This window comes from Anguilla anguilla, chromosome 10 (genome assembly GCF_013347855.1).
Source record: "Anguilla anguilla isolate fAngAng1 chromosome 10, fAngAng1.pri, whole genome shotgun sequence".
NCBI classification, from domain to species: domain Eukaryota; kingdom Metazoa; phylum Chordata; class Actinopteri; order Anguilliformes; family Anguillidae; genus Anguilla; species Anguilla anguilla.
The window spans coordinates 3,895,804-3,914,515 of record NC_049210.1 but is presented as its reverse complement, the minus strand read 5'-3'; the positions used below and the strand labels follow the sequence as shown (position 1 = coordinate 3,914,515).

Genomic DNA, 18,712 nt, shown 5'->3' with positions numbered 1-18,712 from the left:
AATGTATCAATGTGTAATTAATCACAAAAACAATGTCAAAAAAGTAAACAGATAAGACGAGATAAGACAGAGCTAAATATAAAAATAAAATGTGTGTGTGTGTGTGTTTGTGTTTGTGTTTGTGAAGTGTAGTGCACTATATTTTTCCATTGTATTCAATTAGTTTCAAAAGGGCCAGTCACTAAATTGTGTATTCTGCACGCACATCAGGTGGTCCTATAAAACTTTTTAATGTAAACATACTGGCCACTGCTTTTGATATGGTCCACATGCTAATACCTCTTCTTTTAAAAATACTTTTTTAAAGACGCAATATGAATGTGATATTATAATAGATGATGTTACAACTACTGTCTGCTCTTACAACACATGTTCAAGCATTCCACAATGATTAATAGCTGACATCGGCGGTATGTGTAATATTGTTGAGTTTTTGGTCACGTTTAAAACCTTACTTTACAGAAATTGAAATGTGAATACGAAATGACGGAGTTAAGGTCTCGTGCTTTTCTGCCGCATGCTTGTTATGTGTGGATATGATGTATCACTGCGAGCCCCGCCTCCGTGGTTGGGGCGGGGTTAATTTCTATAGGTTATTTGCTTCTCTGGTCTTACACTAGCTAGCTAAGTTACTGTTAACTATCCTCGTTTGCTGCAAACATGGCGGTAGTAGCTGTTAAACGTTGCGTTTCTCCTCTGATTTTTATCGGCAGAAGGCTGTCTGCGCCCGAAATAAAGTTCACGTGTCCATATCACAAAAAGGTAAGGTGCTAGCAAACACTGCGAAGGGCATTCGTCTATTTAGAATGCTACAGCAGCTAACACGCTAACATTAGCTAGCTAGGCATAAGATGATTTGTTTTGATACCGGGTTTGATATCAGTTTCGCTGCATGGACCGAGCAGTTGTGCCACTGCTAAGTCAAGAGTGCGTCTGTGACTTTAGTTTGACATTAAAGATATAACGTCAAATTGATACGCACATATTTTTTAGCTTAGATTCCAAAACTAAGGGTTGCCGGGTAACACTCAGGTTAGTACTTAAAGTACCCTAAACGTTGACGAAATAGCTAACTTAACATTACATGTCCTATAGATAAGCTAACTGTAGCCAAAAGAACAAAACGCCATATCATATGATTCGACGTTCCCCTGTGGCTAGCTTGTCTTGTGTAACTTCGCCATTTCTACTTTTCATTTCGTTACTAAAATGGCTATTTAGCTGTCAGACCTTACTAGTTTACAACGAAAAGGCTAGACTCTGCTAACTTAGACTGTAAAAATTAATACTTGAAACGGATATAAAGCTAGCAATGTAAAAACGTATCACTTCTTCAGGTTTATTAGTTTGGCTGTTCTGAAAAACAACGTGACATTGACAATGATCACGGCATGGCTAGCTGGTTGTGTGCCCCCTGGTTTCGTAATAGCGCGGCAGTTAGCCAATACGCTAGTTAGCTTACTGGCGCTTGCATACGCAGCATTATCAGCTGTAACCTCGGCTGAGCAATAATACGTTGTTCATTTGAATCTTCGTTGCGTCATATTCCATCAATACCACCTGAATGAAAAATTAACCCAAATCTAAATAAAAGCAGGACGTATTAACACATTATTTATAAAGCATTCTTATTGCGCACTTGGCAGGATGTTGTGGAACTGAGTTTGTGTTCAGCACTGACCAGCTGGTTGCCTGTTTACCTAAAATGAGAAGACCCTTTAAGCTTAATCCACATGGCTTAAAAAAAAAAAAACTGCCAAGGTGTTCAATACATACGCACGTACATTTGTGAGGGTAACGTTAGAGTTGCTGCAGTCCCTGTAGTGCAGTTAATGATTTACTACTAATCCATTAGTCGTTAATTTGGCAGAATTACGTAGCCTTTGCGAAACGGGGAAAACATGACTATTTCACTTTTTATAACCGGTCAAAAGCTCAACTGGTTCTAAGATTGAGTCATATCTTGAAGGAATATACGTTGTGTCTGTGCTTTATGTACAACTATTACATTGGAGATTCTGCTGTTGCGCACTGACATCAGCGCCTCAAGGACTTAAGCATCGAGTACGAGCATCTGGATTGAGTTTACCGTGCATCAGAATATCGTGTTTGCATTGGGTGTAAAATAGATTTTACCTGAACAACTCCAGGACTGGCAGTCTGTAGCTGATTCTTCTACAGGAAAACAAGCAACATGCTAACGTCACATTATTGTGAGAACAACCTCTCGGAAATTTTTTAAATATATTTTTAAAACCCTCTAATCTGTTGATTTAAGGTGGTTGACCACTATGAGAACCCCAGGAACGTGGGCTCTCTGGACAAAACGTCCAAGAACGTGGGAACGGGCCTGGTGGGGGCGCCAGCCTGCGGGGACGTGATGAAGCTGCAGGTATGTTAGCCAACCTCCTCCTCCTCCGAGTATTTATTTATTTATTATCTGTTTGCTTGTGCGTTGTTTTGGGTTTCCACTGTTCTCCGGAGTTTTGGGGTCCACAGTAAAGCAGAGAAATGTGAAGGATTGAAAGGCACTAAGATCTCGCGTTCGGTGACGCTTTTGGCCATTCCGCAGATCGAAGTCGACGAGCAGGGGAAGATTGTGGACGCACGGTTCAAGACGTTCGGCTGCGGCTCAGCCATCGCCTCCAGCTCCCTGGCAACGGAGTGGATCAAGGGCAAATCGGTTAGTGGTTACGTTTCAAGCTGTTATTGTTCATCATGAATTTATATATTTACAACATGTTGTTTTGGTATTCTTACCTGTTCAGGAAGGGTATTTGTTTGGGGTTTCAAGCGTCTGTCTGATTTTCTGAAAGGGGTGTGGTACTGACATGTTACCACTAGATGTCGCATCACGGAAGGGGATGGTCTGCGCTGCAGTGCTCTGATCAAACCTGTTATTGTTTGCTCTCTTTCCAGGTTGATGAAGCGCAGAAAATTAAAAACACTGAAATCGCCAAAGAACTATGCCTTCCACCTGTTAAACTTCACTGCTCCAGTACGTAACGTCATTTTGCTTTTATTATTTGCCTGGGTCTATGTCTGTGATTTAGTAACGGGAAACAGCCTCTACTGCACGTGGTGGAAGGCAAATGCGTCACGTTATGTGATGTCAGTTTATGTCATGTCAGGCTATGCTAAGTTATGCTACATTACACTATGTTATGTCATGTTGTGTTATGGTATGCTATACTGTGCTACTCTACGTTACGCTATGTCATGTCATGCTGTGCTATGCTATGCTATGTTATGTTATGCTATGCTATGCTACGTTACGCTATGTTATGTCATGTTGTGTTATGCTATGCTATACTGTGCTACGCTATTTCATGTCATGCTGTGCTATGCTAGGCTATGCTATACTGTGCTACGCTACGTTACGCTGTCATGTCATGTCATGCTGTGCTATGCTACGCTATGCTATGCTATGCTATGCTATGTTCATACTTTCCTTACTGCCGCGTCTCGTTCCCCGCAGTGCTGGCAGAAGACGCCATAAAAGCCGCCCTGGCGGATTACCGGCTGAAGCAGCAGGACAAGGAGACGGCCAAGGCCAGCAACTGAAGGGCCTCCTGACCCAGCGACCCGAGTCTGCCGTGTCCCATTCCTCAATCTTCCTAAGTAGCGCAGCCTTCACCAGGGCCAACATACAGTACCGCCAACAATACCGCCCGGCAGGCTCCTCCCCCCCCCCCCCCCCCCCCCCACCCGCCTCCTCTAGACAGGAGGTCACGTTGAACGCACAATATTAAAGTAGCTTCTCTGAGGAACGCGCTGTTAAGTTAAAAAAGCCTTATCGCTCTCAGCTAATACAGCCAGGGTGACTCTTCTTCTGTGTTTGTTTGTTTATTTTTACTCAGTAAAAACTCAAGTTCTGTCTCTTTGGGAGTTTGTTTTATGAATATTCAGGCGGTTGTGCTGAGCGATGCCTAATTAAGCCTACGCGTGCGGGGTGCATTTTGGACATCGTGTGAACAACCCCGGTCACGGGGTTTGTGGGTTGTTCATGTTGCTCAAGTTGTTCAAGTGGCAGATAAAAGCAGCCAGTTGTCAAAAATTGTAAATCTTGTTTATTTGCATTGTAAATTTTTATTTTGGCATTTCAGTTTGGGCGGCTGGCTATCTGGATGTGATACACTCATGTATAGGAGAAAAAAAAAAGAGTGTGTTAAGCTAGTCTTGCAGATTTACAGTTGAGGTACAAATAGCATTCATTCTAGCTGGATGGAAACAGTTTGGTTTGCCGCATTGATGAAACTGTATTGCCTTCACAGAGCTAGATGTTGATGATATAATCAATGTATTTGTGACGTCCTAACAAATCCTTGAAAATGCATAAAATAAAATAAAATAAAATCTCTCTCTCCAAAAATGAGTCCTGTCTTGCATTTGTGAGGAAAACCAATGGCTTCATTGTTTTATTCTGCTTTCCTGTGGATAGAGTGCGTGGTCGTGTCTATGAGAGCTGAAGAGGAGCCACTCTCTGGTTCCTGTGTAGGAGTTTCTTCAGCAGCACCAGCACTGCGATCAGCAGCAGAGCCACCAGCACGCACAGGAGGGCCAGAAGGGCCGTGACCGGGGTGGGGCCCCACACACCGGTGGGCCCCCACGGGCCGGTGGGCCCCGGGGGGGCCGTCGCAGGCAGGACGCCGGCCTTGTTCGTGGGCAGGACGGGGCTGGAGATCTCAGGGGCGGTGTAGCTCTCGGGAGGGCGGGGGCTCCCGGGGTCGTCCGAGCAACCGGGGCCCCCCTGGGGTCCCTGTGTGGGGGGTGGGGCCACAGGGGCCAGGGTAGAGTTCAAAGACAGGCAGTCCTCGTAGCTCAGCTCCTCCAGGGCGTAGCGCGTTTGCGCGAGTCGCGCGTGAAGGGCGCCGTCCTCCCCCGGCACAGATTCCCCGTCCGGCTCTACTCCAGCGGGAGCAGCGGGTGAGGGACCGGAGTCTCCAGACATGGCGGGTGAGGCTCGCACGGCGGGAAGCTGAACCCTCGCCTCGGCGTTCGGGACGGTGGCCGACGCCCCGTCGGCGTCGGGGGCGACGGTGGCGTTGGGCCTGAGCGCGCTGGGGCAGATGGCGGTGACGGGCAGGGTGAGGAGCGGGCGGCGGGCCAGGTGGCGGGGGGCGGAGCACACCAGGCGGGCGGCCAGCCGCAGCCTGCCGTCCAGCAGCCAGCGGTACAGGTAGAGCAGGTGGCACTCGCACGCCCACAGGTTGCCCTCCAGCTCCACCGCCCGCAGCCGCCGCATGCCGTCGAAGGCCCGCTCGGGGACCGACCGCAGGCAGTTGCCGCTGACCTTCAGCACCTGCAGGTCGACCAGGCCGGCCAGCGAGGGCGGGTCCAGGGCGGCGATGCAGTTGGCCGACAGGTCCAGGTGGGCCAGGGAGGGCGGCAGCGACGGGGGGAGGCTCCGGAGCCGGTTTCCCCGCAGGCTGAGCACCCGGAGCTTGGCCAGCCCCTGGAAGGCTCCGGGCTGGATGACCCGGATGCGGTTGTCCTCCAGGTCCAGCCGGGTCAGGTTGCCCAGCCGCCTCAGCGCCCCCGCGGTCAGGTAGGTGAGGCGGTTCTCCTGCAGCTGCAGGGCCTCCAGGCTCGCGGGCAGGCCCTTGGGGAAGCGGGCCAGCAGGTTGTGGCTCAGGCTGAGCTCCTGGAGCCCGGAGAAGGGCTGCAGCAGGTGGTCCACGTCGCACAGACGGTTCCGGGCCATGGAGAGCACGGCCGTGGCGAGCGGCACCGAGCGGGGCACGCTCCTGAGGCCCAGGGCCTCGCAGAGAACCAGACCCCCGTCGGGGCGGGGGCAGCAGCACCCCGAGGGGCAATCGGAGAAGGCCACGCCGACGACCAGCAGGAGACCACACAAGCACCGGACCATGACTCACTGTGGGGGGGGGAGGGGAGGGTGGGAGGGGAGGGCGGGAGGGAGGGGGAGGGGGAGGGGGGAGGGGGGGTAGTGAGAGCACATAGCAACCTGAGACACCAGTTCCCCATATGGCAACATCACAGCCGTGAGTCACGGAATAGGGAAATGAGGGAAACCGCTCAGCTGAGTCTGCATGTTCTTCCTCATTCAAAAAAAAAAAACTCAACTGCAAAACAACATTCAGTTCTTAAGTTTTGATTGGAGTGTTCAGACTGAGGATGGGGACCCACTGGTGGGTGACAAACGGAGATGACACAAAGTCCTTGTGAGAAACATGCAGACCTCCCACAGACATTTAAGTCCATCAAATGAAATACCACTTTAGCTATAGCTTAACAAACACACACACACATTTATCCATCCATCCATCCATTATCTATACCCGCTTATCCTGATCAGGGTCGCGGGCAATGCTGGCGCCTATCCCAGCATGCATTGGGCGAGAGGCAGGAATACACCCTGGACAATCTATCGCAGGGCACACTCACACACTCATACCTATGGGCAACTTAAGAGTCTCCAATTAGCCTACAGCATGCCTTTGGACTGACTGACACAAACATTTATATATATACAGTAATTATGAATGTCCTTAAAATAGCTCAGGACATACAGAGCTTTCAACGTCTCCCTCAAAGGTTTCCATCAAAGGATACCAGAAGTAAAAAAGAATACCAAACGCCTCATGCCCAGGTACAGGCGAAACGGGGTACATACCATCGCCCTCTGCCCGCGGTCCGGCTCCTCTTCTCCCCAGCGTGGGACAGGACGTGCGCTCGCGAGGTCGAACCCCTTACCCGACCCGCCCGCGCTCCTGCGATGCGCTTTCCAGAAACCGCCCCGCCTTTGCGTCTTCCCCGCACTGGGCCATCAAACATTAATGGCACCTTCAGGTGTTCCGTTACTCTTATCTTCGTCGCTGTATCTTCTTCGCCATCTAAATTAATTGAGCGCCCTCAGGCGCGCTCTCGCGTTTGAAAAAGGGGCGTCCCGAAGACATCGACCGCGCCGCGTCCGAGGGGACGCCCAAAGCCGAAACTACGAAAGGCAACAGCGGTCCACAATGGTGGCTGTCTTTGTTTGCGCCGCTGAAGAATGGCTATTTGCTAAAGGTGCTTCGTGGGGTCAAAGGTTAGCCATTGGGCTTAAATACATCCGGAGAAAGAGGTACGAGTGTTCAAAGCCTTTTGCGAACTGAGCTTCCACGGTGGCTGTACAGTTCTCTCTCTCTCTCTCTCTCTCTCTCTTCCTCTCCAGATGGGAGGAGAGGGGACAGGCGGTTGGGTAGTACATTCCAGAATTATTTAGCACCTCTTCCACAAAAGAGCGGGAAACGTGACCCCGAACCACGGCACTGTCCAGGGCTCACGTTTCGCTTGCCAACCTGCCAGCGCTGGCTTTTCACTTTCCACGTTTGATGTCTGGTGTCTGGTTTGAATTGCGTCAACAGGGCTCTACGCTCATATTTTATCCAAGGGCCTCATGTGCTCCTAACTTAAAAAATTAAAAAAAACTTAGGAGTACACCAATGCATCCCAATTAGTATTCGATGTACTCCTAAATTGTTTTTTTCCAGTTAGTACACATCAATTTTCGGGAGGAAATGCTCCTAAAATAGGAAAATTGTAGTGCCCTGATGAAACATTCAGCTTTCTGCCATTGGACTACACGTAAATATCCACAGACTCGACCTTTTAATTCACTTGTTTTTGCTAGAGGTAGTTCTACTCACTGCTTTTCATGAGCTGTTCACAATTCAAATAGGGTCGTGTCCTTCATACAGTTCTCCCCTTGTCCACAAGATGTCAGTGTTGTTCATAAATAATGTCACTATTACATTACATTACATTACAGGCATTTAGCAGACGCTCTTATCCAGAGCGACTTACACATCTTTTTTTTACATGATTTTTACACTATTGATTTGCAAGAGAGAATCCAAGTGAAATCATTTCCTTAATATTTTATGACATTAATATATTTAAATTACATGCAACCACATTATAGCTGAGTGGTGTGGAATTGAAAATAAAATTGACAATAGCAGTTTAAATGGTGTGCATTCATACATGATGAAGAATAAGAGTGTCATTATGTTGCAACCGCACTGAAATGGGGCAAATCATCCACTTTGGAAGCTGGGTGTTTGAGAAATATTATTTTCTTTAAAAAAAAAAAAACAGAATACTAAATTCACAAATAAGAGGAACTGCAACAACGAGGGGCGGGGGGGGAGTAAATTCTTGGCAATGCTCTGTGACTAAGCTGCAAAAGTAACAGACTGTGAAAGTCCTGAACTTATTTTGATACAAAATAAGTTCTGGGGAAATATTATGATTCCATTTCCAATGTAACTTTTATAATGGTTAGGCGATTCCATTACCACTGACCACATACAAATACAACTGTCAAAATGGAAAGCATCCGCTGAAAGCACGAGATTTGTGCGCTATAGAAATCCTCAAAAAGAAAATCAGGGGAGGTATTCAACTGTGAGCATGTCAAATTTCAGTCTTCTAATTAGCTACTGAAATATTGATCAAATCCTGCGAGGCCCGCCAAGATTATTAACAGCGCGGGCTTTATCGGCGGTGTCTGGTACGTTGGCACCGGTAGCTCCCCCCTGGGTAAGACGTTTCCCCGCGTTGCCATCCTGTTTTGTTTTTTTTTTTTTGGTGCCCAGCCTTCTGAAGCGGCTTCTCTTTTATCACGAAAGGACCCGTGCCTCTCCGATGACAACCCTCCGACGACAGGTTGTAATGGCTGGTCTCTTGTACTGCTATAAACAGGAGCGCTGTTTTGGCACGCGCGCGAAGCGTACGGTGACGCGAGCGGCTGGAGTCTGTAGTGTAGTATCTGGAATAACCGTTTAGTCCGGGTTCTATCCGTAACGTAGCTCAGTGGAGACCATCGACCATTACTTATTGTACAGCTAAGCGGTATCTGTGACTCCAGTAACAGTTTTGGCAAGGACATCTGTAGTCAGTTCTGTCCATAATGCATTTGATATTCAGCTGGCAAAAAGGTCCGTGGTCTACACTCTAATGTATCACATTTACCCAGTTGATGATATGATAATGTTCACTAATTAAAAAGCAACTAAGCCATAATTAAAGACATGCCATGGCAAGGAAGGGAGAAGGAAGATCGTTTTACGTGGTGCATGTGGTGTTGGTGGACAGATCATAAAAGAAATTGTGATCAAATTATACTCGGGTGTGTAACCGAGGGTGTGGGTTTGATCCCAGATGCGGCCCTGCGATTATACACTTGAGTGAGCTACTAAACCTGGATTGCTTCAATAAATACACAGCTGTATGAGAAAAAAAAGTATTCATAAAGAATGTAAACTGTGTAAATTGCTCTGGATAAGAATCTGATAAATGCCTAAAATGTACATCTAAAACGCAGAGCATTCTAGGTGCTGATGGTAGTAGGATTTCAGGTAAACCTTTCCCATTTATGGTGGAATTCACAGACAATGACAAGTTTGTGACAGTTTATTGAGAGCAGTAGTCCTTCCTACACGTGAGTGTGTGTGTGTGTGTGTGTGTGTGTGGGCATGTATTACTATCTTTGTGAGAAACAAATGTCCCCACAAGGATAGAAAGATGAGTAAAATTACGTAAGGTGGGGACCTTTTGCTGGTCCCCACAAGTTCAAGAGGCTGTTTTAGGGTTAGGACTTAGGGTTAGGGTTAGGGTTAGAATTAGGTTAAGGTTAGGGTTAAGGTTAGGCATGTAGTGGTTAGGGTTAGGGTTAGAGGTTACGGAATGAATGTAAGTCAATGGGAAGTCCTCACAAGTATAGCAATATGAACATGTGTGTGTGAATGTGTATGTGTGTGTGTGTGTGTGTGTGTAATATTCAGCATGCCCAACCCCCACCCCACCCAGGTTGGTTCGCTACAGAACGAAAAAAGCAGTGCAAGGAAATCTTGACAAGGTGGTGTGGTGTGATAAAGTCCCCACGACCTTGATAACCTTTGCCATGAGGAACAAAATGCAGTCTTTACTTCCTCCATTTAACCAACAGGTTACTTTCACTGTTCACTTCTCCACATGGTGAAAGGGAAAATAGCAAATTTGCTGAAATAATTTTCTCTGGCATTCCTATTTAACACTTATGCCCTCTGGAAGGTAACCCTTTCGTCTAGCTTTAGGAATTTTTGTTTTGATTTTGTTGTTGCGTGCCAGTTGGTTTTAGAAATATGTCTAAACTGAATTAATGTCCACTTTTTGTTTGTGTGTATGTGTTCGCATTACTGGGTTTGTTTTGTAAAGTTATATAAAGCACATAGAATATTAGTTGCTAGTTAGCCTACGGGGCATGATTTCAATTCTACAACCTTTAAAGCAGCATCTTTTTAGCATCTATTTTACCTTTTCTTAGCAATGATTGTTATTTTACTCAAGAGAAAAAAATTCAAGAATAGACAACCCTAGAGTGGGTCCATGTTTAGTTTGCCACACGCTCCACACCCGGCAGTATATTTTTACTCGCGCTGTAATTTTAAAGATTATGGCTGCGCTTGCCAATGTTCTTTATCGTTATAGCAATCTTCTAATTTGGGCCCAGTTGTGCCTTTCATGTTTTAAACATATGGATGTCACCCTTTGTTATTTTTGTAAAGCTGAGGTCAGTGAAGCGTGGAAGAGTAGGGCTCTCTGATTTAGAACGGTTTTGGGCCGTTCCCGAAGTCACTCCGCGATTCTGTCCGTAGCTCCATCTGTTCCCATGGATTTAAAACGCTATTTCATTGCACACTGGAGCCAACGAAAAAGCCAAAACCGAGCAAAAGAAATCTGCCACCCTTTCTCGCGAGGCTCAGCTGAAAGAGAAGAGGCAGTCGGTGGTTGAAAAGAACCCGCGCGTGTTTTTATGTTAGGAGAAAGTGACAACGCCAATGAGGCGTAGAGAGGAACATCATGAATCACGCGTTTGGCTTCGGAATGCAGAAATCAAATATTTGTACAGTGCGCGGCCGTAACGCCTTTTCAGTGGCACTTACTACTTCTAGTCAATCCAGTCCTCAATCCAATCCAGTGTGTATGTTTTACCGTAATTACTGAAAGGTATTAACAGAGCGCCTAAATTAACAGTTGTGATTTATACATTGCCTTCTAGGAAAGTACAGACAGGCCTGTTCATAATGTGCCCCTTGAGGGTCTTTGCCGCTAAAACTTGACTAAAAGTTAGCCTACTTTATTGCTCCCATGTACTGACATTTGGGAAAGTTACAGTATATATTTTCATTCAGGAAATAAGATGCATGTTCAGGACTCTGGAAGAGATTACCAGTAAAAACAAAATCCTACTCCCTTAAGGCAATGTCTGCCTTATACAAAAAAAGAATAAGATGTCGGAGAGAGAGAGGAACAGTCTGAAAATGGCTATATTACTGCTGGGCTGTTACCCAACTTTTCATGGAAAGTCATAATATGTAGATATTAAGGTTGTGTGTGTGTGTGTGTGTGCGTGTGTGTGTGTGTGTGTGTGCGCGTGTGTGCGTATGCATGTGTGCCTGTGCATGTGCAAAAAAAGAAGAATTTTGTCAACATAATAGCAACAAATATTAAATTTAATTAACTACTTAAAGCAACCTAATTGGTTTTTCCTTCATTGATCAAGCCAGACAAGGGAATGTCTTTTATGTGTCATTATTTGAAATCAGATTGCTTGTAAAAATGTATTTACAGATTATTTTTAATGAGATGCAGCCAGAAAAAAATGAAAAGATTTACTTGCAATGGACAGTTGGTGAAGAACGGATTTGTCGTAAATAAGGTTTCAGCTCTAAATTGATGGGCGTGGCCATATTCTCTGGTGGAATCTGTTGCTTGTGTCCTGATTGAACATGGAACATTAACTGGGCCGAAATAAACCTTACGGATGGGAATAAGAAAACAGAAATTTATTTAAATTTCATACAAGAAAACAGGCAAAATGAAAAAAAAAAACATGTCTCCCCTGCAAAGAGATCAGTGGTGATACTTAAATACTTGAACATCAAACTCAGACTATATCAATAAAGATGGCTTTCCCTGCATGTCTGGTAAAAAAAAAAAAAAAAAAACACAACCTTGGTTTGATCATAAAAATAACATGAACATCACAGTGAAAATGAGTAGCACAAGTGAAAATATTTGAAGAGTGAATGGCAGCGTGGTCCTATGTTTAGATAAGAAGGGGTTATGACAGCATCGTCAGAACCTGGCATGTCAAAACACTAATTCTAATCGAACACACTGAATTACCACTACATGCACAAGACAATTGCATTACCCAAAATAAGATATAATGGTGTTAAAAAAAATAACCAAGTTCAATGTATAAGCATAAGCAATGTGTTAGAAATCTATCTCGGGTACCAAAAAAAAGGCGAAAAAATATCTTTGGTCTTCTTGTGAAGTGTCACCTTGCAAGACATTCAGCTATCCTTCCAAAATGTTTTGAAAAACTTTTGCTACATAGTAAAACACTTTTTAACACAAAATCCTTAAACAACACTGTACGTCATACTGTCAATACTGTTAAGACAATACTTAATACTGTCGTATTAATGTTGATTAAGAAAATGACTGCTCCTGATCTGTGTAGCTACTACGGGCGGATAATAGTTGTTTAAACAGCTATTAACTTCAGCCGAGAGGAGTGAAAAAAATACTCTTTGGTAATATAAATTTTGATTGATGTCATTGCCAAAATTCTACAGCATACGTCTACAGTAACGTCACCTACAGTACTTACTTGCTACTTGTATTGTTCTTATGCCCCAATCGTGCAGAGAAGCAGACGATCTCTTTACATAAACAAATCACACATAACATATTATGTGTTCTGTGAAAATATTTCGTGTTTGCTATCAAAGAAGGAAGAAAAGACTAAATGAGATGAGAACAAAAAGGAGTAACACTGTAGTTCTGTTTTTTTTTTTGTGTTTTAGTTTTTTGGTTTATGTTTTTAAAGCTTCTCTTGGTAATTACATTATTATGATAAGGTACACAGTTCAACAAAATAATTCAACTGTGAGCTATAAGGAAGCATGCCAGCTGTGTTTGAAACACAGCTGTTTCCCTCCCTATTTAGTTTTACACAGCAGGAGCAAAAACTTCCTGAACTTCCTGCCTAACTCTGACCTCACTTCCTGTTTGGGCAGGAACTTCACTTGTCCTTGTCTTTGTCCTCCTTGGGAGGGTTGGTATTCCGCAGGTGGCAAGTGCAAACCAAGGGCTGGCTCGGGGCGGGGCTTTCCTTGGCGTCCTTCCTCTTCTCCTCCTCTTCCTCGGGCTTCGCAGCCGGCTCGTCCGCCTTGGGCTTCTCCTGCGGAGCCTTCTGAGTCTCGGAGGCCTTCGGTTTGGGGTCCTTCCCTCTCTCCCCCACCAGCGCCTTGGAGGGCGTCCGCAGGTTCTTGTTCGCTGCGGCGGCGTCGGCCTGCTGCTGCCCGCTGGAGTCCGCCGGCTCGGCCTTCTGGCAGTCGTGGCCCTTCCCCGGCACCTCGCTGAAGGTCCTGGAGCCGCCTTTCTTGTCCTTCTGGTCCACGTACTTCTTGGCGGGGAAGGAGGCGGGGTAGTAGGCCTTGAGCTTGCGCTTGTGGCTCATGGCGGATGCGCAGCAGACGATGAAGACGACGACGATGAGCAGGGAGGACACCACGACGATGAGCAGCAGGTTGTCCCGCAGGAAGTCCACCACCTCGTTGAGGATGAAGTTCTTGATGCGGACGGCGGTGGTGACCCGGGGGGTGGGCGAGGCGGCGGCGGGGCCGGGCAGGCGGGTGGCGTAGGCCGTGGGGAACAGGAGCTCCGGCTCGCCGTCGCCGCTGCCCTCCGCGGTTATGTTGAAGGGGAAGGGCGTTGCCTGGCAACCACGGCTCCACACCAGGAACGCCGACACGTAGGCCACACGAAGAACCGCGGACGTCGTCATGGTTCCTCTGGAAACCTTTGATGGACAAAGAAGAACAAGGGGGAGGGGGGAGGGGGGGAGGGGGGGGGTGCTGTCAGTTCCCTAAAATTCTCCGGTTTCAATGTTATACTTCAGTTCCACTTAAACTGTAAACCAGGGATGTTTCCTGAAATTGTGAAAGAATGGTGGTTATTTTGAACTATGAGTCCCTGCACTATCATGGCGGCACGATCGGCGTTCAAAATGGCATAAATTGGAAGCACATTTAGCTTGTGGCTGCGCATACAGTAACTTTTCAGGCCCTGGGTACTTCTTCCATAAATAAATACAATGACTGGCGCGATGCACGCCTCTAATTTCGGCATCCATCTCCAGCTGCTTCTGTATTTACACCGACAGCCTGATGTTGAATCGTTCGGGCTGTTAAACGCACCACCAGGTGTCGGGGCGGCCATTTTGAGCACACCGGGTTTTCCTCCTCAAACAGATGCGCCTCTCTAGTGGCTGATGCCTTTCGGGCAACCCTGCCCCCCCGCCCCCCCCGCCCCCCCCCCCCATTTTGTTGCCGGTGGTTGTTCGGCACGACCCGCTGCGCTGAAGAATGGGGCCTCTCTGCGCGCGGAAGGAAGGCAGGAAGGCAGAGCGAGACGACGCTTCCCGTTCGCGCCGCTTCCTGTTTCGGTCGAGCGGCCGCGGCTGCGCCAGCGCCTCTTCGCCGGTTCACAGCAGCGTTGCCAATTTGGCGACTTTTTGACCTTCCCGGCGACTAACAATCTTATCTAGCGACTTCTAGCGAAATTTTGGCGACTTCTCGCTACTTTGGCAACCTCCATTCTCATTGTCGAGCAACGGGAATGAGAACCCACCCCCCTCCGCCCCAACCCCCCTCCAAGCCCCCCCGCCCCCCGCTGGCTCTGGGTGACACCAACCCTAGTGACACCACTGGACGTCATCACGCAATCTAGCGACTTTTAGCGACACTTCAGAGAGAGCCTATAGTGACTTCCGGTGAGATTTTTTTGGCAACACTGTTCACAGTTCTACTCTCACAAAACCCGCAGACCATGTCTGGATTTGCCCCAGCCTACCGGTGGAGTATGATAGAGGTTATGTCACCGCTCACGGCAGACGCGATTGGCCATTCTCTCAAACTGTTTACGTTTAATAAGACTTTGGAAAGGCTGTTGGCCCTGAACGGTCGCAGACAAAAGATAACATTTGGGTTAGCCTTAAAGGCTCAAACTTAATAAATGTGACTGTGTTGACATATTAGGTCTTGCACAGTTCACATATTTTTAGGGAAGGGGCACACTGATAAAGTTGTTTAAAATCAGTTTTGATCGCTGAAACTGAAATTAGTTCTAAAAAATTATGCCATTTCCCCTTTTTTTAGCGAAAGTTTTACGTTTAAACCACCTATGCTCAAACCATTTAAAATGTATGTTTTTCTGAATTATATTTATATTAAAAGGGCAGTAAAAAGCAGAATAAAAGTGCAGCTGGGCTGGGTCTTTAGGTTGAACTGGTGAATTCAGTCCAACGCCACACCAATAAGGCAGAAACCATACATTCTGCAGGGAGCCGTAGGGCCATGGAGATCAGCGGCTCCTAGTCTTAGTCTATATTTACATTACAGCAGCCAGCAAAACCACAAACTATGCAGACGGGGGCGGAGGAGCCATTTTTACAGAGCTCGCTGACGGGCCTCTCATTTATATCCTCAAGACAAACACGGGGAGCCAGCCAGAATCTGATGTCGGAAAAAAGTCCGCGTGCGCACATACACGTGGCTGTAAGTCCCAGCGTCTGTCAAATGTTCTGTAGACAGCTCCCTCATCAGAGTTAATACAATCCGTGATCTGACGGGGAGGGGTGAGCCTCATCCAGTCAGGGGCCCCGCCGGTTCCTGGTTGCTTTATTCGATTTCCTACCGAGCTGGATGATGTAATTTCTTAACGGATCGGTCTAAATCACATTACCCTTCCGCTGGTGAAGATATGTTCAGGCGAACATAAATATCCCCTAAAATATGTCAAAAAGTAGGGAAAGGACACTTAAATGGAATAGGTTTGCATATAAAACTAAAGTGAACATATAACAGTGAATCACAAAATCGAGCTAATGTGTAATATAATAAAGTATTAGGGCAGCGTTAACGTGACTAGAATTTTCTGATGAAACTATAAATTCCTCAAGTGCATTCACTGTGTATTGCAAAATGATGTCCTGGTAACGTTCTCCTTAAAAGGCGCAATCAGGCACATTTTGTTGATCTCACGAAGTTGGCCTTTCCTGGTTTACATGATTCCTGTTATATGGAGCAATCTTCCACAAGCAATCATGGTAATTATTTTTAGAAAATTAACCAGTTATCACACCAAAATTTATTTATTTATTTATTTTTTTGTTGCTGTAAATTACGTTTACAGTATACATTTCCACGGACTAGATTAAAGACCACTTTTTCAACAAAGAGGATGTAATTAACCCATCAGTGGCCTTGTGTGGTCTCTATGGTCAAAGAGGCTGACATGTGCTGAGCTAGCAGGCCCATGTGTAGTATTTCACCACAGTATTAACAGGCCTCAATTATATCCTGGAAATAGACTTCTGGTGGAGCCCCCGCCCCCGGTCCCCTCGACCCCCCACCCTCCACTCAACGTGAATATTCTCCGTATGTAAAGAGCATCTCTGAAACATCCTCTCTAAACATGAAGCTACAAAAAAAAATAGCGCTGCTGCCATCATCCATTCACCAGAGCGTGCGCTTTAAGCCAGCCACGATTCATGGCTTTCTTTATGCAGTATTAACACAAAGGAGGAGATTTAGGCCCCTGTGTTTCTTACAGTTTCAGAAGCTTCGTACCTGAGCCTCATAACCTGAAGTGTATTGTGTCACACGCTTGTACTTTATAAGTTTTCCTTGAGTAGAATAAAAAATAATAAATGATAACAAAAATAAATACATTATTATTATTATTATTATTATTATTATTATTATTATTATTATTAATAATAATAATAACAATAACAATATTTGTATCCGCTATAAATAGCTTTTTATCATCTTTCCCGAGTTCATGATTATTCTGAGATTACTTGCAGAAGTTTTAAATGGCGCTCAGCACATCTCCCAGCAAAGTTTTGGAAGAACTGTTTCACAGCTCATCTCAGCGCCGTGCGTGCCAACGTGAAGCAGCCCATTCCCCTATAAGGCGCTTGGAAGTCAACCTTGAGTGAATCAACGCTCAGCCCGAGCACAGACAGTGTTCTAGCACACTCAAGTAGCGGCACAATACCTCATAATGAAATTAATGACAATTAAACGCTAAGGTGGTGAGACAGATCGGCTTTAATAAATCTTTTTATAGCCGAAGAGGCTCTGTGTTACTCTTTCTCTCTCTCTCTGCCACGCTGTAGCCCAAACGTAAATAACTTCAGAAAATAAAGCCATCGGTACTTACAGTTCACCGCCTCGGCGACAGATCTGGAAGGCTTTCCTCGTACAGAGAACAGCGAGCGGACTTGGGGTAGAAAATCCGTACGGCCAAAAAAAGAAAAAAAAGAGATGGAACGAGAGATGGAATTATGGAAAACGATGTAGGTGAGACACGAGGATGCCGCCACTGCTCTTTTCCAAGTGCTGCTCCAGCTCCTGGCTGTTTGAAGGTTTTCTTGCCAGTTTAAAAAAAAAAAAAAACAGACACACACACACACACACGCACACACACAGTTTGCTGGACAGGATCCCGGCCTGTGGGAGAGATTCCCTCCCTCCCTCCCTCCCTCCTCCTCTTCTCTCCTCTTTTCCTCCTCCCTTTTCTTCCTTCAGAGGGGCTTGGGCTGAACGGCAGGGCACACATATTTTTCTCATTACGGCCCAGTTTAATGTGGCGTTGGGTGAGGCTGTGGGAGCGTGGGGGGGGGGGGGTTAGCCCAAACTCTTCCTCCACCCATCTCTCAATGAGGGTTAGGGATAGGGTTTGGGTTAGGAAACCCAAGAACCCAAGGCCGAGGACCCTTTTGCATATTTGGGGAGGCCAAAACGGGAAGTACTGCACGGATGATTTTGGGGGTGCGGGGGTGTGGAGGGGTCTGGTGAGTTTGGGATGTGAGCACTGTCTACATCAGCAATGTTACTGTAGCCTGTGTATCGCACTCCAAAGTCAAATTTACAACTGATGTGCGTCAAAATGTGTTTTAATTATATGCATTTCATGTTGGATGTAGCTGTGGCACGTATGTGACTCTACCTACACCACATGTGCAAGCATGTGCGAGACACACACACGCTCACACACACACACACACACACACACTCTCTCTCTCTCAAGCACACACACACATACACACACACACACACACTCTCTCACACACACACACACTCACTCACTCTCACACACACACACACACACACACACACACACTCTCTCATACACACACACACACTCACACACAGACACACACACACTCACACACTTGCCTATCCAGTCCCAGCAGAGCAGTAAACTCCAATGAGAGCACCATCTGTCACAATAAACTCTCATCTCCTGGTGAACCAGGCAGCCGGGCGTAACCCTCCTTCCTCTGACACAGAGAGGGGCCTTAAAATACATCATAACCGCCAAGGATTCCGTTCAGGACCGGCAGCGTAAAGATCACAGTTCCCCTGGCCGTTGGAAGGCTATTGGCCGGGAGATCGTACTGTCTTAAATGTTTATTTCCTACTGGCTTATTTCGCAAAGCATGTCCAAAATGAAGAGGACGAAGGCTATTTTAGCAACTCAAAATGGAACCTTGTCCACGATACTTCGGAGAAAGCTCCACTTCCTCTTCGAACCTCTGTCGGCAGTTTTTTCTTTTGGGCCTGCAATTTCAGAATTTATC

The 18,712-nt window shown here is 46.3% G+C and overlaps 2 protein-coding genes across 2 annotated transcripts; one reads left to right on the top strand and one right to left on the bottom strand.

The window, feature by feature from the left end:
- The first annotated feature begins 561 nt into the window (after positions 1-561).
- Positions 562-4,372, top strand: iscu (iron-sulfur cluster assembly enzyme). Its single transcript, XM_035435592.1, has 5 exons — positions 562-762; positions 2,279-2,392; positions 2,573-2,683; positions 2,920-2,998; positions 3,479-4,372. Exons 1-5 carry the CDS (start codon positions 661-663, stop codon positions 3,562-3,564), a joined length of 492 nt encoding a protein of 163 aa, XP_035291483.1. The 5' UTR covers positions 562-660; the 3' UTR covers positions 3,565-4,372.
- Positions 4,373-11,814: 7,442 nt separating this feature from the next.
- On the bottom strand, positions 11,815-17,508 carry tmem119a (transmembrane protein 119a). The gene is made up of 2 exons (XM_035436171.1): positions 17,290-17,508; positions 11,815-13,861 (listed from the first exon to the last, which is right to left on the bottom strand). The coding sequence occupies exon 2, from the start codon at positions 13,844-13,846 to the stop codon at positions 13,082-13,084; it is 765 nt and encodes a 254-aa protein (XP_035292062.1). The 5' UTR covers positions 13,847-13,861; positions 17,290-17,508; the 3' UTR covers positions 11,815-13,081.
- Positions 17,509-18,712: the final 1,204 nt, after the last annotated feature.